This window comes from Pinus tabuliformis, chromosome X, assembly GCF_031772625.1.
Source record: "Pinus tabuliformis cultivar Carrire ecotype Pingquan chromosome X, CPIR1, whole genome shotgun sequence".
NCBI classification, from domain to species: Eukaryota; Viridiplantae; Streptophyta; class Pinopsida; order Pinales; family Pinaceae; genus Pinus; species Pinus tabuliformis.
Window position 1 is genome coordinate 993,938,770 of NC_142308.1, and position 23,546 is coordinate 993,962,315.

A 23,546-nucleotide genomic window follows, 5' to 3' on the forward strand; every position below is an offset into this window, starting at 1 on the left:
GGTGTAAATTAATTGGTTCTTATGAGGTCTAGTCTTAATAGAATTTTAGGTTCGAGTGTGATGGGAAGAAATGAGGATATGATTTGAAATCATGGTCGATTCATTACATATTTTATTTTTTTACAATATCCATAATGTGTAAATTAATTGGTTTGTATGGGGTTTCATATTCATATCAAGTTTTAAATTCAAATCTCATGCTAAGAATTAAAGTAATTAGATTTGATCAATCCATTATATAATAATTTTTGACAATAAATATAAAATATAAATTAATTAATTTGTGTAAATTAATTGATTTGTGTGAAGTTTAACATTTATTAAATATTAAATTTAAATGAAATATATATATATATATATATATAATTAAAAATAAATTGACTTTTCCCACTAAAAAACAACAACAACTACTTAATTTAAAATAAATAACCAATCATGGCAAATGGATAAAACCAATCATGCAAAATGGATAAAAGCCAACTTGAGCCACCTTACTTTGAGACCTTAAAAAAGCTACCCTACATTACTCAGGTAAATACTCCTAGGCATGAGTGGTGCTGAGATGCTTTGGTGGTGATTGTACTTGTATGGAAAACAAGCTTTTAATGAGGGTGATTGTACTTATATGGAAAACAAGTTTTTAAACTTTGAGCTGTCAGTAAAGCCTTCAACTTCGACACTTGGCAAGCTTTTAGGTTTGCGTTGTACTTATATGGCCAATGAGCTTTCAGCGTTGAGTTGAGATTAAGGCTTCAACTTTGCCATATCCTTATATGGGAAACAAGCTTTCTGTTGTAACTAAAGCTAAAGTCCACTCACTAAAAAAAATCACAGGTCAGTCAATCGATTCTAATTTCCATATCTAAAGTCCATTCACTATAAAAAAAAATCACAGTTCGGTCAATCGATTTTAATTTCCATATCTCGTGTTCTCCCCTAAGAAGAAATTTCAGACTCTAACTCCACTTTCAAAATCTCGTGCGCCTGGAAAAATCACGAATACGCGAACTATTCGCAGAGTCAAAGGTAGTTAACCACGTGCCGTTGAAATATCAGAAGTTTTAATTATTGGGTAACTCTGACCACACTTTCCCACCACTTTCAATTTCTCGTGCCTTTGAAAAAATCAATCTTCGTTCATTTGTCGTATGCGCTGTCGTTGTGCAATATATACGTGCAGCAGCGCAGTGTAATATCAAAACTTTACTCGATCTCAGCTTCTGTCTACGAGAAAATCGATAAAGTCGAAGTTGTTTCTGTTCCATTTGATAATTGTCGCTCAGAAAAATGGCTACGTTTTCTGCTGAATCACCAGTTTCCAGTTTGGCTTGTGGTTTGTCGAGTAACAGCGGTTTGATCAGAAGGACGGCCAATCCTCATCCTAATGTCTGGGGCTATGAGTTTGTGAATTCTCTTAAATCACCTTATGCTGTGAGTAATAATGTTTTCTTTTCATTGCCAACTTTCTTATTTCTATCTTATGTTCAAGTATTTTCATTTCATTACATACTCTCTTGTGTTCATCTTCATGATCATTTATTAACTTTGCTTCATGCTTATTGGATATCAGAATCTGCAAGTTCATGATCTATTTTTTATTTAATGAAGTTCTTAAAAAAAATTATGTCCAATGCAGATTTTTATAAACTCAAAAGCTTATATATATGAATATGCAATTTACATAAACTTAGGATATCAGAATTGCTTTTATATACATAGGCAATTTACACCAACTCAGGATATCAGAATTTGCAATCTACATGAGGTCGTGATTTATTTATGATTTAATGAGATTTCTCAAAGTCTATTACAAATTTCAATAATATTAATAACTATACTTTTTTCATACTTATTGTATATTTATTTCTACAATCAACATAAACTCAAATGTGATGCGTTCATACTTATGGTATGTCGGTTTCTGCAATCAACATAAACTTAAATTTAAATGTATTTATAATCTAATAAGAGTTTTAAAAAATCCTTGTATATTTATTTCTGCAATCGACATAAACTCAAATATGCTTTGTTCATACTTATCGTATGTCGGTTTCTGCAATCAACATAAACTTAAATGTAAATGTAGCTATAATCTAATGAGAGTTTTAAAAAATCCTTATGAGAATTGCAAAGTCCAATTAGCTCAAGAGTTATTTCTGATTCAATAAAAGTTATGTTTTAATCTGGATTGAGTGCACAAGTTTTTTTATATGTGATTTGATGTCTATACTGGATTTTTTATTGAACATATATGAAATTTTCTGATTCAGTCAGAGTTTTCATTTTAAATAGTTAAATTTAATTAGGTTGTATATTTCAAAAATATTTTGTAATATGAGGGATAAAAGCAAAATCATAAATTGTAGGAGAATACAAGCAATATGAAAGTAAGTCTCATCACCAACTCTGGCCTCTTGAGTTTTGGTGTTTGGAATCGATTTACAAGTAAGCTCGCCAGTGTTCAAATCTCTGGAAGCGTCACCCATAGGCCCGTAGTGTAGGAGGATACCAACAATATGAAAGTAAGTCCCATCACCAACTTTGGCCTTTGGAGTTTTGGTGGAGTTTTGGTGTTTGGAATTGATTTACAATAGTCTTGCCTGTGTTCAAATCTGTGGAAGCCTCACCCATATGCCCGCAGTGTAGGAGGATACAACCAATATGAAAGTAAGTCCCATCACCAACTCTGGCTTGGAGTTTTAGTGTTTGTAATCGATTTACAAGTGTGTTCAAATCTCTAGAGGAAGTCCCATCACCAACTCTGGCCTGGAGTTTTAGTGTTTGTAATCGATTTACAAGTAGGTGTTTGTAATCGATTGGATACAACCAAAGTCCCGTTTTAGTGTTTGTAATCGATTTACAAGTAGGTGTTTGTAATCGATTGGATACAACCAAAGTCCCATCACCAACTCTGGCCTCGAGTTTTAGTGTTTGTAATCGATTTACAAGTGTGTTCAAATCTCTAGAGGTGACATGCTCGTAGTGTAGGAGGATACAAGCAATATGAAAGTAAGTCCCATCACCAACTCTAGCCTCTGGAGTTTGTTTGGAATCGATTTACAAGTAGTCACACCCTTGTGTTTAGTGAGAGTTCTTATTTTAAATAGAGTGTTAATAAGATACTACGTTCTTTTCTTTATATGTTGATCATGGTAACTTCTTAGCTTTCATTTCTAAAATCTGCAATTGAGATAGCACAACCTGTTGAGGATGAGCCTAGTCATTTTAAATAGAGTGTTAATAAGATACTACGTTCTTTTCTTTATATGCTAATCATGGTAACTTCTTAGCTTTCATTTCTAAAATATGCAATTGAGATAGCACAACCAGTTGAGGATGAGTTTAGTCATTTTAAATAGAGTGTTAATAAGATAACTACATCATTTTAAATAGAGTGTTAATAAGATAACTACCTTCTTTTCTTCATATGCTGATCATGATAACTTCTTAGCTTTCATTTCTAAAATATGCAATTGAGATAGCACAACCAGTTAAGGATGAGCCTCGTGAGCAAAGCCACCAAAGATTTGTGCATTGTGCTAGGGGGAGAAGACATCCTAAAAAAATTAAGTGTGGTCCGCTTAGATGCCCCTGAGTCACATCTCTTCAAACCATAGATTAAACTTAGAGAATCACAAAAAAAAACAAACAAACCAGAAGGAAAAAATTGACTAACCATTCTAAATTGATTTCCAACTTAATCTACATGGGCGTTTTGATTGTTAATAAGATACTTTGTTCTTCTCTTTATATGCTGATCATGATAACTTCTTCGCTTTCATTGTTCTCAGAATTCTAGTTACAGAGAACGAGCGGAGGCCCTTATTAGCGAGATTAAAGCGATGCTTAATACAGCCATTGCAGGAGATGGAGACTTAATGATTACTCCATCTGCGTATGACACAGCATGGATAGCGAGGGTGCCTGCCATTGATGGCTCTCCTCGCCCGCAATTTCCCCAAACGGTTGATTGGATTTTGAAAAACCAGTTAAAAGATGGCTCATGGGGGACTCAGTCTCATTTTCTGCTGTCGGACCGCCTTCTTGCCACTCTTTCTTGTGTTCTTGCGCTCCTTAAATGGAAAGTCGGGGACGCTCAAGTACAACAAGGTAAGAAGCAGAACAAATAGGAATTTTCAGACGCTGCTGATTCACAAATGATGTATGATAAACCGAACCTCTAAGCTAATAAATGAAGAGAGAAAGCGGCCTTGCTCTAATTTTCTGGATTTCAGATTGTTTTTAAGTTTGATATTTATCTGCATTTTTCCCTTTGAAAAAAAAAACAATAATTTTATTATAGGAAATAAAATTACATCCTGCAGATATATGTTTGGTATGTATTCTTATGTTAGTTTATTGAAATGTTAGTGTATTGAAAAGAAGAATAAGCAGAAAATAAAATTACATTGTAGATACATATCCGGCCTATACTCCTATGTTAGTGTATTGATATTTATCTGCATGTATGCAGGCATTAAATTTATAAGCAGCAATCTGGAACTAGTAAAGGATGAAAGTGATCAAGACAGCTTGGTAACAGACTTTGAGATCAACTTTCCTTTTCTGTTGAGAGAAGCTCAATCTTTCCAACTTGAACTCCCTTATGACCTGCCTTATATACACAAGTTGCAGATGAAACGGCAAGAGAGATTATCAAAGTAAGACTTCTTGTTCCTGTTAGGAAGGTTTAGCCATTCAAACCGTTCTGATTCTAATTTTTAACTGTGTGGGCAAGACCTTTTTTTCATTATTGTGATCAAAAATCAAATCAAATCAAATAAATCTTAAATGATAATTTTTTAATAATAAAATTATACAAGCATATTACATTTTATCTAGATGGTTAATCAAATATTTTGTACCTTTTATTATTCTTCAACTAATTAAGTATTCTATGTTCCTGGAACGGTTATGCAAAGTCTAATAAATGTTTTGCAATTAATTTGCAGACTTTCCAAGGAGGAATTTTACACCATTCCGTCGCCATTGCTGTATTCTTTGGAGGGAATCCAAGATATAGTTGAGTGGGAAAGAATAATGGATGTTCAGAGTCGCGATGGGTCTTTCTTAGGCTCACCTGCTTCTACGGCCTGCGTCTTCATGCACACTGGGGACGTGAAATGTCTTGAATTCTTGAGCAATGTCGTGTCTAAGTTTGGTGACTTTGGTATGGGAATGAATATGATAATATAGCAGTTTTTTAGGTTTATTAATTTGTTCATAATTTGTGAGATTAGGTTTTTAATTAAGAAATGAGTTTGTTCATAATTTGTGAGATTAGGTTGTGATTAAGAAATTGGGATCCAGGGCATTTTAGTTTTTAAAATCATTTCGAAATAGCAACTCTTAAAATGATTGGATTTGTGATTATATCAGAAATATTTTTATTATATTTTTTATAACCATCTCACTTACCCAGTAAAGAATTATATCTAATTAATAAACATCATGAATATAAATATGAAAAAAAAAAATATATATATATATATATAATTAATGGTTTTATGTCTTATATCAAATTCTATATTGTAATATAGAATTTGAATATATAAAGATTTATTTTTCAAGATGTAAATCTTATTTGAATGTGAAAAAAGATTTTTAATTCCTCTATACAAAGATAAATAGATATAAATTAATTCTTAATAATATTATTTGTATTTATAAAAAATTCACATATTTATATATAGAAATATTATATAAATATTTTTATTTATTTTTAATTTGATTAAAACAATTTTTTAAATTTAATTTTTTAATGTGATATATATATATAGAAATATATTTTTGTATATTTTAATTTTTTATATATTTTAGAATATATTCACGAAGTCTTGGATAGAGGGTGATCAAGTTAAAGCATTTTTGATGCAAAGTCACTGGTTCAATTCCTTACCATGTCATAGTGATATATTAGACATGTTAAAGATGTAGTCTTGCCAAGCTTAAAATATATATATTATTATTTTTTTTATTTTATTTTTTTAATTTTGAGATTAATTGATTGCATTTGCTATTTATTGGTTTTATGATTCAACTATTCATTCATGTCCAGATGATGAACCACAATAAATGAATAGAAAAATATAAACTTTAAACATATAACCTGCATTCTAATTTATTATTAATATTTAAATTTATTTTGATGTAACATGTATATTATGATTTTTTTTGAAAAATTATTTGTAATTTTACTAATAAAAACAAAATTATAATTTAACTTATTTACAATTTATTATTATTTTTTAAACTTATTATTATTATTATAATAAATTACTTAACATAAAGTGAAAAGAGCCCCTCTGCACAAAAACTATAAAGATATAATTATTATAAGTATATATTTTACAATAATATAGAATGAATATATATTTTACAAAATATAGAATACTATAAAGATATATTTATTACGGTATATATTGTGCATATTTGATACAAAACAGACTATTGTTTGCTTATTGCGGGAGGATGGTTTGGAGTTTAATATTTAATTCATCCTGCAGTTCCCTGCATGTATCCTGTGGATCTGCTGGAACGTCTGTTGATCGTAGATAATATTGAACGCCTTGGAGTGTATAGACACTTTGAAAAGGAAATAAAGGAAGCTCTCGATTATGTGTACAGGTATAACCAGTTTTTTTTATTTTACTCGCCCTCCTTTCCATATTTACTCGGAAAAATCCTTCAGTCCAACATTGATGAAATCCATGGCATACAGGCATTGGAACGAAAGAGGAATTGGGTGGGGCAGACAGAATCCCATAGCAGACCTCGAGACCACTGCTTTGGGATTTTTGCTGCTCCGGCTGCATAGGTACGATGTATCGCCAGGTGCGTATCTATTTTACTTAATTTTATTTATGAAGCTATGCTATCAGGACAGTGGCAGAAAGCATGCGTTGGATTTTGAAGAACTTTTCTCTGACCTTTGAAAATTGTACTAGCAGTCGTTTTCGAAAACTTCAGAGATGGCAATGGTCAATTCTTCTGCTCGACTGGTCCATTCAACAAAGAAGTAGCAAGCATGCTGAGCCTTTATAGAGCTTCACAGCTAGCATTCCCTGGAGAAAACATTTTGGATGAAGCCAAAAGCTTCACTACTAAATATCTGAGAGAAGCTCTTGAGAAAAATGAGACTTTCAGTGCATGGAACAACAAACAAAACCTGAGCCAACAGGTAACAGAATGCTATATATACATATTATACTACAGAATGGAACATATATATTTGTTGTTGGGCTTGAATTTAAATTAATGGTAGATTTTAGAATATTTTTGAAATTTTATAATTAAGAGAAAATTCAGAAAAATTCAAAAAATTGACTTTTCTCTTGATCATCAGATTATAAAATATTTTCAAAATCTGTAATTAAAATAAAAATACCCATCTTTTATTACTTTCTTCTTTGATTAAAATATTTAGATTAATTTAATCATTATAAGATTTGAAATTTTGATTTTTACACGGCCATCTCCATTGCCAGATTAAATACGCCCTGAAGACTTCTTGGCATGCCAGTGTCCCAAGAGTGGAAGCAAAAAGATACTGTCAAGTGTATAATCCAGATTATGCATGTTTAGCAAAAAGTGTTTACAAGTAAGTAGGGTTTATTTTAGATTTTTAATAATTTTTATATAATTAAATTTAATTGAACTTATTTGAATTATCGATTTTGAAAATATTTGAAAATCTAGACTGATTATTGTTTATCTCAATCAACAATCTCAATGAAAATAACTCTTGCATAGGTGAATTTTTTTTCTCTCTATAATAATATTATTGTTAGACTGAGAGGGTGCTGCTTATTCTAATTTCAGACTGCCCTACGTGAACAACGAAAAGCTTCTAGAGTTGGCAAAATTAGATTTCAACATTGTCCAGTCCATCCACCAAGAAGAGATGAAGAATGTTACCAGGTAACTAACTAACAAACAGTCCCTCATGAGAAATCTGAAACCATTTCAACCGTTATTTGTCCTAATCATGGTTGATTCTGCATGCACGTCACATCACATCACAGCTGGTTTAAAGATTCGGGGTTGCCTCTATTCACCTTTGCACGGGAGAGGCCGCTGGAATTCTACTTCTTGATAGCCGCTGGTACGTATGAGCCCCAGTATGCCAAATGCAGATTCCTCTTTACAAAGGTGGCGTGCTTGCAGACTGTTCTGGACGATATGTATGACACTTATGGGACCCTAGATGAATTGAAGCTGTTCACTGAGGCTGTGAGAAGGTAGGGATTGGATCACATTGGATTGCAGATAATTTTTTCTCTATTATGTCAATTAAAGTTTTAAACTAAGTGTCTTAGATGATTATACTGATTGAATTATGTTGGCTCAATTTTTTCTTCAGATGGGACCTCTCTTATACAGAAAACCTTCCAGACTATATGAAACTATGTTACAAAATCTATTATGACATAGTTCACGAAGTGGCCTGGGAGGCAGAGAAGGAACAGGGGCGTGAATTGGTTAGCTTTTTCAGAAAGGGAGTAAGTAATATTGAATTTGTTTTGTTATGTAAAAAAATAAGCTATATATTGTTATTTTCGTTTCAATTTTAGATTTTGTGAATATTTCAAAATTAAAGCAACAGTACCAAGATTAATTTTTGAAGGTGATTATCTATCATATTCTGGAATATTCTCAAAATCTACTATCAAAATAAATTTAAATTTCACAGAGTGAAATCAATTTTTGAATGAGCAACTATCCATCACATTCTGAAATATTCCTAAAATCTACTATCAAAATAAATTTAAATTTCACTAAAACAACTCTCATCAGAAAAAAGATTTCCTGCATTGATTGATTAATTTGCTGTGTGATGCTAAATTTGATATTAATATGTGGATCCATTGGTATTGATCAGTGGGAGGATTATCTTCTGGGTTATTATGAAGAAGCTGAATGGCTAGCAGCTGAGTATGTGCCCAGCTTGGACGAGTACATAAAGAATGGAATCACTTCCATTGGCCAACGTATACTTCTGTTGAGTGGAGTATTGATAATGGAGGAGCAACTCCTGTCACAAGAGGCATTGGAGAAAGTAGATTATCCCGGGAGACGTGTTCTCACAGAGCTGAATTCCCTCATTTCCCGCCTGGCCGACGACACGAAGACATATAAGGCGGAGAAGGCTCGTGGAGAATTGGCGTCCAGCATTGAATGTTACATGAAAGATCACCCGGAATGTACAGAAGAAGAGGCTCTGAATCACATCTATGGCATTCTGGAGCCGGCAGTGAAGGAATTGACGAGGGAGTTTCTAAAGCCCGGCGACGACGACGTGCCGTTGGCATGCAGGAAGATGCTTTTCGAAGAAACTAGAGTGACGATGGTGATATTCAAGGATGGAGATGGTTTCGGTGTGTCCAAATGGGAAGTGAAGGATAATATCAAAGAGTGCCTTATTGATCCCATCCCACTTTAATGTACTCTTACTTGTACTCAAAGCATAATGATAAATAAAACAAAAGTTATATGTTTATGTTTGGCTTTTTAAGTTCACTTTTATTTATATCGTTGACTATATTTAATTTTGATAATTTATAAAATATATTTTATAAATTTATCATCTATGATTAAAACCAATTTTATGTTTGCTTAAATTTTAAGATAATGAGGTAGATGTTTTAATGTAATCGCACTTGTACTCAAAGTATAATAATAATTAAAAAAAAGTTATATACTCATGTTTGTCTTTCTAAGTTTACTTCCATCAAGTCTTTGGCTATTTTTAATTTTACTAAAGTTTGATAATTTATAAAATATATTTTGTAAATTTATTATCTATAATCGAAACTAATTTTATATTTGTTTAAATATTAAGATAATGGGTAGATGCTTTAATGTTATCCCACTTGTACTCAAAGTATAATAATAATTAAAATAAAGATTATATATTTATGTCTGGCTTTGTAAGTTCACTTCCATCCAAGTCTTTGACTATTTTTAATTTCACTAAAGTTTGATAATTTATAAAATATTTTATAAATTTATTACCTATAATCAAAACCAATTTTATGTTTGTTTAAATTTTAAGATAATGGGGTAGATGCTTTAATGTAATCTAGCTTGTACTCAAAGTATATAATTATAATTAAAATAAAGGTTATATACTCATGTTTGGCTTTTTAAGTTCACTTCCATCCAAGTCTTTGACTATTTTTAATTTCACTAACGTTTGATAATTTATGTTGATAAATGGCAACAAGAAATTCCAATTTAATTTGTTTTTGAATTAAACTGAGAATTAAAATCGAATTATATTCTCATAGCAAGTTGTAAATAGTTAATTAAACTTTAATTAACTTAATTAGCTTAGGAATTTCTAGTTGGAAGTCTTTTTGTAGTCATATATATGTTCTCCCTAAGTTTTAGGGGTCTAGTATGAGTTTAAATTGAGTTGGAAATTAGATTACTCAATTTACTTAGTTAAGTTCAGTTAAATTAGTTCCAAACTGTTTGAGGAACTAATAGAAAGTCTCACAGTCAGTTGGTGCACTAATGCATCCACAAGTGTCACTCTAGTTAACTGAAGATTCTTTCATCAGAAACTCATGCATGCCAATTCTAAGAAAGATCCAGTTGAGACTAGAGAGCAGGGACAGTATACTATCAGTTGTATTATTTACTGAGTGTAAATATCATGCATGCATCAAAGATTGGTCCTATGTTTGGATTGCGCAATTTTGGAAGCATGAATTCCCTTTAAATACAGACTATTCATCCTAGGAATTACACAAGAGATTAGGGGCTTGGAGAGCTGCAGAATTGGCTAAATGTTGGCCAAGAGCTAGCTTCAGAGCTGAGAGAGTTGAGCATACTTGTGCGGAATTGTTCTAGTGAGAACAAGCTCTATATATTCACTCATATTTTTGATATATGCAATACAGATAGCAGGTTTTTGAGCAGCGGATTTTTCCAAATACATCTTGTGTTATGTGCCATTGATTTATTTTTTTCTTGTTCATATTGTTTTCATCGATCTATTGGCTTCTGCTGGTTGAAAGTAGAAGTAGATTCTTGTCCTGTGCTTTAATACATTGCTTGAACTTGTGAATCTACATAATTTTCTACATGGTATCGGACCTGAGAATAGTATACTAGAGGAGATTTCAAATTTTTGAGTTCAGGGCTACAGGTGAAATTCGAATTTGCAATACATACTTCAGGATCGACAAATGGCGTTTTACGGTTTACGGATCGAGTATGCCTTGGAAGGAAACTCGAATTTTATAGCCTCGGGGACAGAATGGAGGTTGTGCTAGAGGATAATGGCTTGAAGGAATTCATTGATCAATAAATTCCTAAGCCAACAACATCGAATGCACAGAATTTGGTCGAATGGAAGAAGTGTGTGGCAAAGGCGAGGCGGATAATCCTTGAGGGAGTTCGAGACCACATTGTCTCGAGTCTCCATGGAAAGGAAACTTTGTATGCTATGTGGAAAGCATTGATGGACTTGTATCAAAACAACAGTGACCAAAGGAAATTGGCACTGAAGGACAAACTTCGAAAATCAAAATGGAGAAAGGCGAGACTATTCCAAAATACTTAACCAAGTTCACTCAATGTCATGATGAACTTGGAAGTGTTGGAATCATGGTTGCTAAGGATGATATGGTGAGTCTTGCTCTTTTAGGACTCCCAAAGAGTTTGCATAGTTATCAAGACTTTGTCAATGGTCGGGAGAAGCTGCTAGATTGGGAACGATTGTGGTCGGATTTGATGCAAGAGGAGATCAGGAGGAACACCAGGGATGGCTCTTCATCAAAGACTGATGATGAAGAGAATTGTGCCTTAGAGATTAAGGCGAAGAAGGGGAAATGGAAAGCTTCCCATTTCAAATCAGATTCTTATCATGGAGGTAAGAAGAAAGACATGACGAAAGTTAAGTGTTTTCATTGTCATGAGTTGGGCCATTTTGCTACAAAATGTCCACTCAAAAAGTCCAAAAAGAAGTCCTAAGTAGGAGCGACGGGTGAGGCTTTAGCCTCTCAATTCGAATTGGAATTTTCCCTCACTGCATGCATGGTTTCATTAATGATGGGAAGTATGTGGTACTTAGACAGTGGATCTTCATTCCACGTGACTGGCGACAAAGAGTTATTTAGTGACCTGGAGGAGAGAGATCTCCAGTTGCATATCGAGATGGGTGAAGACAAGAAGTATAGTGTTACTGGATTGGGCACGATTACTTTTCAGAGGGAGCATGGGCTCCACTCACCTTGAAGAATGTTATGTATGTGTCCGGGCTAAAGAAGAACTCGGTATTTGTTTCCATGCTTGAGGATAGAGGCTATGATGTGATCTTCTTGAAAGGAAATGTGTTCCTTCGACACATAGCCATGGGTCAAGTAAAGAAGATATGGATTCGGGTGAAGAATCTCTATAAGCTGGAGGTAGAGGAGTGTGTTTCTTTGAGCACAAAAGTAGAAAGGGTGCAGAGCTGAGACATTGGTGAGTTGTGGCACAGACAATTGTGCCACTTACATCATGGGGCTTTGAAGATATTGCAGCAAATCTCTACCAGTCTTCCCAAAGGTACGCTTGAGAAAGTTGATACATGCAAGGGGTGTACTTTGGGAAAATACACCAAGTCTTCCTTTCATGATAGAGATAGTCGAGCAGAGGCTATTCTAGAGTGAGTCCATTCAGATGTGTGTGGACCATTCTCGACAGCATCCACGACCAAACACAAGTATTATGTTATATTTGTTGATGACTATTCTCATAAATGTTGGATATTTTTCATGTAGAAAAAGTATCAAACTTTCACAAAGTTTTGTGAGTTTAAAGCATTGGTGGAGAAAGATTCGAGCAAGAAGGTTAAAGCTCTATGAAGTGATAACGGTGGTGAGTATGTCTCAAATGAGTTTAAGAACTTTTGTGCAGCGGAAGGGATTAAATGGGAGTTGACGGCACCCTATAACCCTCAACAAAATGGGGTGGACGCGAGGAAGAACATAAGCATAGTAGGGGCAGCGAGGGCGATGTTGCATGATCAGGGCCTACCACTTCACATGTGCACTTAGGCATGCAACACAATAGTTTATGTTCAGAATCATAACCCACATCGAATACTTGAGATGAAGACACCAGAGGAAGCTTATTCCAATAAGAGGCTAGATGTTGGTCACTTCAAGATTTTTGGATCATCAGTATATTTCCATGTGACCAAAAATGCACGGAAGAAGCTTGAGCCTATAGCAGAGTTGGGGATGTTTGTGGGGTACACTGATACACCTCACAACTATTGGGTGTACTTGTCGACCATTAGGATGACAGTGGTTTGCAGGGATGTCAGATTCGATGAGGAAAAGGCCATGCGAGTTTCTCGTGAGAGGGAGCTTGAGCTACATGCGTATGATGACATTTTAGCTGCTAAGGTTGAGGAGCCTCATATTGATGTGGAGCAGCCACATGCAGAGGATCCAGGAGTGGATACATCCACTCAGGTAGAGTCTTCCATAGAGGGAAGAAATCACACCAAAGAGGCTGACAGATTGTTGGATGATGCATTGGATAATGTGGGAGAACACACTTCTTAGTGTAGGTAGAGGAGGTCACGTGAGAGGTACACTGGATACATGGCTCTTATGGGTGAATGTGCTGTGACAGTGCCATCTTCCTTTAACGAATCAATGCAGCAGAAGATTTGGGTTGATGTCATGGTGGAGGAGTATGACTCCATAGTTCATAACAGTGTTTGGGATGTGGTCCCAAGACTGGAAGACAAGTCATTGGTGAGCTCCCGTTGTCTTCACAAGGTAAAGAAAGCTGCAGATGGTAGTGTGGAGAAGCATAAGGCTAGATTTGTGGCCCGTGGCTTTTCATAGGTAGAGAGGATTGATTATGATGAGACCTTTGCTCTTGTTGTAAGGTACTCATCGATTAGATCTATATTGGCACTATCAGCACAGATGGGTTGGAAGATACATCAGATGGATGTAAAGACAACCTTCCTTAATGACATGATTGAGGAAGAGGTGTACATAGAGCAACCTGAATGTTTTGATACCTTTAACCGTGAGTCGCATGTGTGTCAGTTCAAGAGAGTGTTGTAGGGGCTGAAGAAAGCATTGGTACACTAGGATAGATACCTACTTCACCAGGTTGGGCTTCACAAAGATTGAAGCGGATGTGAACCTGTTGGCTACGTGGGACCTGACCCAGGTTCAGCGTTAGTTAGCCAAACAAATCCCTACACTATTGGCCCTTCCGGCATCAGCCCATGGAGCATGGACCGAAGTCTCACCCGAAGCAGTATAGGGGGATGTTGGAACCAAGTTTCTTCACCCTAAGATGGTCGTGATGTCAGTTTATACCCTCTATTCCTACTTTCGCGCAGGTCACTAAGTCCTAGGGCTTTTTCAGTCTAACCCTTTATTTCAGCCTTTAGTACCTCCGCGAAGGAGTACGATTGACCTTCGCGTAGCCCTAACCTGCAGTTCAGGTACTTTTGCACTGATATGACAGCGTTTTGAATAGGTTTCCAAGTTATCTTAAGTGCTTTACTTATCTTACTAAACAATCACAGTTAACGTCACGCAATCTGGTATTCTTACTTGCATTCATTTACCCAATATAATCACATATATTCATGAATTACGTAAACATTATAAATCAAACCCAAAACGCAATATAACCAGATGCATTAACAAGAAACAAAGACACAGAATTTGTAGAATTATTCTCTTTATTGATATCTTCAGATGATTACAGACTCTATCCGCCCTGCGCACACAGCTACAAGGGTCCGTGCACTCAGCTGCGGACTTCCACCTTAGGCCTTTACGCACTCAGCTGCAGAGATTCTACCTACGCTATGACCCGAAACTTAGACTTCTCTACCAAGACTCCAAGCCTTCTCTTCTACTACCAAAAACTTATGACTACTTAGAGCTTACTTACTTAGCTCTTTTTATACAATCCCATGGTCCGTGGACCATGGGTAGATCTTAACAGTCGACTTTACACTTTAGAAAATAAGGGCGAACAACCCTTTATGACTCATGACACCTTCGCGCTCCGCAACCACAAAATGTGGAGACTTTACAACTTTATTACAAAATTTGACCCAAAACATGGGTTTTTAGCCCCAAAACTGTCCTTGGGGGACCCTGTTCCCAACAAGCCCCCAACACAGCCATCATGACTCGCCCTTGAGTCACTCTATGGGTGCAGAGATCTTAGAGCGAAGACCTCCTAGCTCAACCTATATGACCGCAACCTCAGCAGTGCAATGTGCGGCCGCCTACTCTGCTTCTTCAACCATCTGCTCGGTCACTGCTCCTGAACTGTCGGCCTAAAACTTTTGTTGAGTTTCTTGCAAAGTCACAAGTTTTCCTTCAATAGAGGTTGTGACCTTGCTCTCATCGATATATTTTGGCACCTTAGTCTTGCCCTTGCGCGAAGGGACGTACTCAGGCAACCGAGTGATAAGGTCAGCACCTTGGGCTTCAACTTCCTCCACATCTATCCCCAAGTCCTCTTCAACCATCGGGATGTCTTCTATTTCCTCCTCCTCCAGCTCCAGATTGATGGCTTTGCCCTTCTCCTGTGCGGTGGGCTTGTCCTTCGGTGGATTTCTTCTCGGCAATGCACGCACGTGTATTGCAGGTTTCTTTCCCTTTTTATCCTTTGCGCTATCCTTGGTTGGAGTCGGCTTTGATCTCGGCGTCCGTGGTGATTTTGGACTTCTGCTAATACTTCGGCAACCTCTCGAGAAGCTTCTTATGCCTCCCTAACTATTTCTGGCACATCCTCCTTGGCTGTCATTGCTTCGGTGTCCATAACTGTTGTAGGTGTTAACATGACGTTATTCAACAGTGCTCGTGTCGTCTATGGTAATTGCTCAAACGCCGAACTCGCTATCAGAGCCTCGAATAATTCTCGGTTCATGTGCACTTGAGAGCTCAACAACTCAATTCTAAAAATGCCAATTGTTTTTCGCTAGGCAGCCACCTGTAATTTATAAGGCATTTTGAATTCAAATCCGACTGTTCCCCCCACATTCGGTTCAGTAATTCCGGATTGGCAACAGATTTTCAAGGATTTGATCCATAAATTTCGTCTTAAATTCTAGCTACTCGCTCCATTTGGCCGCATTTCTACCGTCAAATCATGAATAGTGAATTTAACGGTCACTTTCCAGCCGACCTGCACGATTTCTCCCTGGGTAGCGCAGCTCCCTTCGTGTTGTCGCGAACCTTGTGACACTTCCTTGCTTCGCACAATCCTCTAATCGCGTAGCTCCCCAACCTGGGCAGTGTAGTTTATAGTCTCGCACCTCCTTTTAGTTGCCTGAAGTGCTAAGACTATGCTACCCTCATATAGTCACATGGGCAGACCACTTGTGTATTGGCTTCTGCTGGTTGAAAGTAAAAGTAGATTCTTGTCCTGTGCTTTAATACATTGCTTGAACTTGTGAATCTACATAATTTTTTACATGGTATCGGACCTGAGAATAGTATACTAGAGGAGATTTCGAATTTTTGAGTTCAGGGCTACAGGTGAAATTCGAATTTGCAATACATACTTCAGGATCGACAGATGGCGTTTTACGGTTTATGGATCGAGTATGCCTTGGAAGGAAACTCGAATTTTATAGCCTCGAGGGACAGAATGGAGGTTGTGCTAGAGGATAATGGCTTGAAGGAATTCATTGATCAATAAATTCCTAAGCCAACAACATCGAATGCACAGAATTTGGTCGAATGGAAGAAGTGTGTGGGAAAGGCAAGACGGATAATCCTTGAGGGAGTTCGAGACCACATTGTCTCGAGTCTCCAAGGAAAGGAAACTTTGTATGCTATATGGAAAGCATTGATGGACTTGTATCAAAACAACAGTGACCAAAGGAAATTGGCACTAAAGGACAAACTTCGAAAATCAAAATGGAGAATGGCGAGACTATTCCAAAATACTTAACCAAGTTCACTCAATGGCATGATGAACTTGGAAGTGTTGGAATCACGGTTGCTGAGGATGATATGGTGAGTCTTGCTCTTCTAGGACTCCCAAAGAGTTTGCATAGTTATCAAGACTTTGTCAATGGTCGGGAGAAGCTGCTAGATTGGGAACGATTGTGGTCGGATTTGATGCAAGAAGAGATCAGGAGGAACATCGGGGATGGCTCTTCATCAAAGACTAGTGATGAAGTGAATTGTGCCTTAGAGATTAAGGTGAAGAAGGGAAAATGGAAAGCTTCCAATTCCCAATCAGATTCTTATCATGGAGGTAAGAAGAAAGACATGACGAAAGTTAAGTGTTTTCATTGTCATGAGTTGGGCCATTTTGCTACAAAATGTCCACTCAAAAAGTCCAAAAAGAAGTCCTAAGTAGGAGCGACGGGTGAGGCTTTAGCCTCTCAATTCAAATTGGACTTTTCTCTCACTGCATGCATGGTTTCATTAATGATGGGAAGTGTGTGGTACTTAGACAGTGGATCTTCATTCCACGTGACTGGCGACAAAGAGTTATTTAGTGACCTGGAGGAGAGAGATCTCCAGTTGCATATCGAGATGGGTGATGACAAGAAGTATAGTGTTACTGGATTAGGCACGATTACTTTTCAGAGGGAGCATGGGGCTCCACTCACCTTGAAGAATGTTATGTATGTGTCTGGGCTAAAGAAGAACTCGGCATCTGTTTCCATGCTTGAGGATAGAGGCTATGATGTGATCTTCTTGAAAGGAAAAGTGTTCCTTCGACACATAGCCATGGGTCAAGTAAAAAAGATAAGGATTCGGGTGAAGAATCTCTATAAGCTCGAGGTAGAGGAGTGTGTTTCTTTGAGCACTAAAGTAGGAAGGGTGCAGAGCTGAGACATTGGTTAGTTGTGGCACAGACAATTGTGCCACTTGCATCATGGGGCTTTGAAAATATTGCAGCAAATCTCTACCAGCCTTCCCAAAGGTACGCTTGAGAAAGTTGATACATGCAAGGGGTGTACTTTGGGAAAATACACCAAGTCTTCCTTTTACGATAGAGATAGTCGAGCAGAGGCTATTCTAGAGTGAGTCCATTCAGATGTGTGTGGACCATTCTCGACAGCATCCACGACCAAACACAAGTATTATGTTTTATTTGTTGATGACTATTCTCATAAATGTTGGATATTTTTCATGTAGAAAAAGTATCAAACTTTCACAAAGTTTTGTGAGTTTAAAGCATTGGTGGAGAAAGATTCGAGCAAGAAGGTTAAAGCTCTACAAAGTGATAACGGTGGTGAGTATGTCTCAAATGAGTTTAAGAACTTTTGTGCTGCGGAAGGGATTAAACGGTAGTTGACGGCACCCTATAACCCTCAGCAGAATGGGGTGGATGAGAGGAAGAACATAAGCATAGTAGGGGCAACGAGGGCGATGTTGTATGATCAGGGCCTACCACTTCACATGTGTGCTTAGGCATGCAACACAACAGTTTATGTTCATAATCATAACCCACATCGGATACTTGAGATGAAGACACCAGAGGAGGCTTATTCCAGTAAGAGGCTAGATGTTGGTCACTTCAAGATTTTTGGATCATCAGTATATTTCCATGTGACCAAAAATGCACGGAAGAAGCTTGAGCCTATAGCAGAGTTGGGGATATTTGTGGGGTACACTGATACACCTCACAACTATTGGATGTACTTGTCGACCATCAGGATGATAGTGGTTCACAGGGATGTCAGATTTAATGAGGAAAAGGCCATACGAATTTCCCGTGAGAGGGAGCTTGAGCTACATGCGTATGATGACATTTTAGCTGCTAAGGTTGAGGAGCCTCATATTGATGTGGAGCAGCCACATGCAGAGGATCTAGGAGTGGATACATCCACTCAGGTAGAGTCTTCCATAGAGGGAAGAAAGCACACCAAAGAGGCTAACAAATTGTTGGATGATGCACTGGATAATGTGGGAGAACCCACTTCTTAGTGTAGGCAGAGGAGGTCACGTGAGAGGTACACTGGATACATGGCTCTTATGGGTGAATGTGTTGTGACAGTGCCATCTTCCTTTAACGAATCAATGCAGCAGCAGATTTGGGTTGATGTCATGGTGGAGGAGTATGACTCCATAGTTCATTATAGTGTTTGGGATGTGGTCCCAAGACTAGAAGACAAGTCATTGGTGAGCTCCCGTTGTCTTCAAAAGGTAAAGAAAGCTGCAGATGGTAGTGTGGAGAAGCATAAGGCTAGATTTATGGCCCGTGGCTTTTCATAGGTAGAGAGGATTGATTATGATGAGACCTTTGCTCCTGTTGTAAGGTACTCATCAATTAGATCTATATTGGCACTATCAACACAGATGGGTTGGATGATACATCAGATGGATGTAAAAACAACCTTCCTTAATGACATGATTGAGGAAGAGGTGTACATAGAGCAACCTGAATGTTTTGATACCTTTAACCGTGAGTCACATGTGTGTCAGTTCATGAGAGTGTTGTATGGGCTAAAGAAAGCACCCCGTGCTTGGTACACTAGGATAGATACCTACTTCACCAGGTTGGGCTTCACAAAGATTGAAGTGGATGTGAACCTGTTGGCTATGTGGGACCTGACCCAAGTTCAGCGTTAGTTAGCCAAACAAATCCCTACACTATTGGCCCTTTCGGCATCAGCCCATGGAGCATGGACCGAAGTCTCACCCAAAGCAGTATAGGGGGATGTTGGAACCAAGTTTCTTCACCCTGAGATGGTCATGATGTCAGTTTATACCCTCTATTCCTACTTTCGCACAGGTCACTAAGTCCTAGGGCTTTTTCAGTCTAACCCTTTATTCCGGCCTTTAGTACCTCCGCGAAGGAGTACGATTGACCTTCACACAGCCCTAACCTATAGTTCAGGTACTTTTGCACTGCTATGACAGCGTTTTGAATAGGTTTCCAAGTTATCTTAATTGCTTTACTTATCTTACTAAAGAATCACAGTTAACGTCGCGTAATCTGATATTCTTACTTGCATTCATTTACCCAATATAATCACATATATTCATGCATTACATAAACATTATAAATAAAACCCGAAACGCAATATAACCAAATGCATTAACAAGAAACAAAGACACGGAATTTGTAGAATTCTTCTCCTTATTGATATCTTCAGATGATTACAGACTCTATCCGCCTTGCGCACACAACTGCAAGGGTTCACGCACTCAGCTGCGGACTTCCACCTTAGGCCTTTGCGCACTCAGCTGCAGAGCTTCTACCTACGCTAAGACCCGAAACTTAGACTTCTCTACCAAGACTTCAAGCCTTCTCTTCTACTACCAAAAACTTATGACTACTTAGAGCTTACTTACTTAGCTCTTTTTATACAATCCCATGGTCCGCGGACCATGGGTAGATCTTTACAGCCGACTTTACACTTTACAAAATAAGGGCAGACAACCCTTTATGACTCATGACACCTTCGCACTCTGCAACCACAAAATGTGGAGACTTTACAACTTTATTACAAAATTTGACACAAAACATGGGTTTTTAGCCCCAAAACTGTCCTTGGGGGATCCCGTTCCCAACAAGCCCCCAACACAACCATCATGACTCGCCCTTGAGTCACTCTGTGGGTGCAGAGATCTTAGAGTGAAGACCTCCCAGCTCAACCTATATGACCGCAACCTCAACAGTGCACTGTGCGGCCGCCTACTCTACTTCTTCAACCATCTGTTCGATCACTGCTCCTGAACTGTTGGCCTAAAACTTTTGTTGAGTTTCTTGCAAAGTCGCAAGTTTTCCTTCAATAGAGGTTGTGACCTTGCTCTCATCGATATATTTTGGCACCTTAGTCTTGCCCTTGCGCGAAGGGACGTACTCAGGCAACCAAGCGATAAGGTCTGCACCTTGGGCTTCAACTTCCTCCACATCTATCCCCAAGTCCTCATCATCCATCGAGATGTCTTCTATTTCCTCCTCCTCCAACTCCAGATTGATGGCTTTGCCCTTCTCCTGTGCGGTGGGCTTGTCCTTCGGTGGATTTCTTCTCGGCGATGCGCGCACGTGTATTGCAGGTTTCTTTCCCTTTTTATCCTTCATGCTCTCCTTGGTTGGAGTCGGCTTTGATCTCGGCGTCCGTGGTGATTTTGGGACTTCTGCTAATACTTTGGCAACCTCTAGAGAAGCTTCTTATGCCTCCCTAACTATTTCTGGCACATCCTCCTTGGTTGTCATTGCTTTGGTGTCCATAACTGTTGCAGGTGTTGACATGACGTTATTCAACAGTGCTCGTGTCATCTCTGGTAATTGCTCAAACGCCGAACTCGCTATCAGAGCCTCAAAGAATTCTCGGTTCAGGTGCACTTGAGAGCTCAACAACTCAATTCTAAAAATGCCAATTGTTTTTCGCTAGGCAGCCACCTATAATTTATAGGGCATTTTGAATTCAAATCCGACTGTTCCCCCCACATTCGGTTCAGTAATGCCGGATTGGCAGCAGATTTTTAAGGATTTGATCCATAAATTTCGTCTTAAATGTCAGCTACCCGCTCCATTTGGCCGCATTTCTACTGTCAAATCATGAATAGTGAATTTAACGGTCACTTTCTGGCTGACCTGCACAATTTCTCCCTGGGTAGCGCAGCTCCCTTCGTGTTGTCGCGAACCTTGTGACACTTCCTTGCTTCGCACAATCCTCCAATCGCGTAGCTCCCCAACCTGGGCAGTGTAGTTTATAGTCTCGCACCTCCTTTCAATTGCCTGAAGCGCTAAGACTGTGCTACCCTCATATAGTCACATGGCCAGACCACTGGTGTATGGCTTCAATTTTTTTCCATTCACCTTTCCTAGGAAGGGATCTCCATTCAATTTAACCAACTGAACCGCTTCCACCGTTGGTAATCTCCTTGATGACATAGTGCCCTAACGAGTGCATTCTGAATTTCCCTAGAAATTTATCGAACTTACTGTCATATAACAAAACCAGGTCATTTATCTTAAAGGTGCGCAACTTAATGTGTCGATCATGCCATGCTTTTTCACGCTGCTTTTGGACCTGTTGGTGGAATCCAACTAGAAATCTCTCTTTTTCAAGCTCTGCCAGCTGCGCGAGCCTCTCTTCCAGGGCTTTGCGATCCATCATACCCATGAGTGTCGCTATGCGTAGACTAGGCATAATTTATTCCATGGGCATCACTGCTTCAACACCATATACAAGCCTAAAGGGTGTCTATCTAGTCAACTTCTTGCATGTCGTCCGATAGGCCCATAGTACTGCGGGTATGCGCAAGTCCCAATCACTTCGTTGAGCATTGCAAACCTTGGTCAACGCGTTCTCCAGCACTTTATTGAATGCTTCCACCATCCCGTTAGCCTGTGGGTGATAAGGTGTGCTCTTCTGGTGATATACCTAAAATTCCTCCGACAGTGTGTTGATCGTCTCGTTCAAAAAGTGTGTACCCCGATCACTCATCAAAATCTTTGGACACCCAAATTGCATCAATACATACTCAAAGAGGAACTTCGTAGCAGTCATGCCTGTGCAATCCTTCATAGGTTGTGCCTCCACCCATCGAGTCAAATACTTTATCGTGGTGATAATGTACTGCGCTCCCATCTTCTTCCCTTGGGGCTGAATGGGTCCCACAAAATCTATCCCCCATTTCTCAAAGGGTTGTAACGTCATCTGTGGATTCAAAGGTAGCTCATCCCTCCGCAATGGCATGACATACATCACACGCCTTGTAGTAAGATTTTGAATCCTGATGCAGGGTTGGCCACCACAACCCTACGCATAGAATCTTCTGGGTGGTCGCTCTTCCTGCATAATGACCTCCTGCGGCACCCCCATGAGCGTTCGCAAGTATACTGCTCCTTTTGAACTCCGGTACATATCGTCACAATATTTCATCAGACCCCATTTTGTACAGATGCCCAAAAATGACAAAAAAGTCTGTCGCGTGTACCACTAACTCCTTCTGCTGGACGGTGTAACCTTCTGAGGCAGTTCCTGTCATTAGGAAGTGTATGATGTCTTCAAAGTGACCATCTGAGACGTGCACAGCAAATAGCAGCACGTCAGGCAGTACCTCCTCCAAACTAGTGGGCTCTTCCCCTATTTCGATGCATGACAAATGGTCTGGTCCGATGTTCAATCATCTAGGCTTCACAATAACTTCAAAATCATACTCCTGGAAAAATAACAACCACCTGCAGATTCTCCCCCCCAACAGGGCTTATTGACCAGGTATTTCAATGCGGAATGATCCGTATACATCTTAAAATGGCCACCCAGCAAATAGTGTCTAAACTTTTGGAGCGCGTATACCATGGCTAACCCCTCGCGCTCAGTGGTGGAATAGTTCTTCTCAGCCTTGGATAACCTTCTGCTTACGAATGCTATCGGATGGTCCAATTCTCGTCCGCCAACCTGTTTTAGCACTACTTCCAGCGCTATACATGACACGTCGACATGTACATGAAACTCCTTATTCCAATTCGAGAAGACTAAAATAGGCACGGTGACCATCTTTTCTTTTAATACATCCAAGATTTTCTTACAGTCCTCATTCCAACAGAACGTGACATCCTTTTTCAACAAC

The 23,546-nt window shown here is 38.3% G+C and overlaps 1 protein-coding gene across 1 annotated transcript; it reads left to right on the plus strand.

Annotated features, from left to right (window-relative positions):
* Positions 1 to 1,203: 1,203 nt before the first annotated feature.
* LOC149143073 (alpha-bisabolene synthase) lies at positions 1,204 to 9,499 on the plus strand. Its single transcript, XM_089448338.1, has 12 exons — positions 1,204 to 1,431; positions 3,792 to 4,110; positions 4,475 to 4,661; positions 4,953 to 5,170; positions 6,507 to 6,627; positions 6,722 to 6,834; positions 6,951 to 7,180; positions 7,488 to 7,600; positions 7,822 to 7,920; positions 8,025 to 8,240; positions 8,363 to 8,501; positions 8,882 to 9,499. The coding sequence occupies exons 1-12, from the start codon at positions 1,288 to 1,290 to the stop codon at positions 9,440 to 9,442; spliced, it is 2,460 nt and encodes an 819-aa protein (XP_089304464.1). The 5' UTR covers positions 1,204 to 1,287; the 3' UTR covers positions 9,443 to 9,499.
* Positions 9,500 to 23,546: the final 14,047 nt, after the last annotated feature.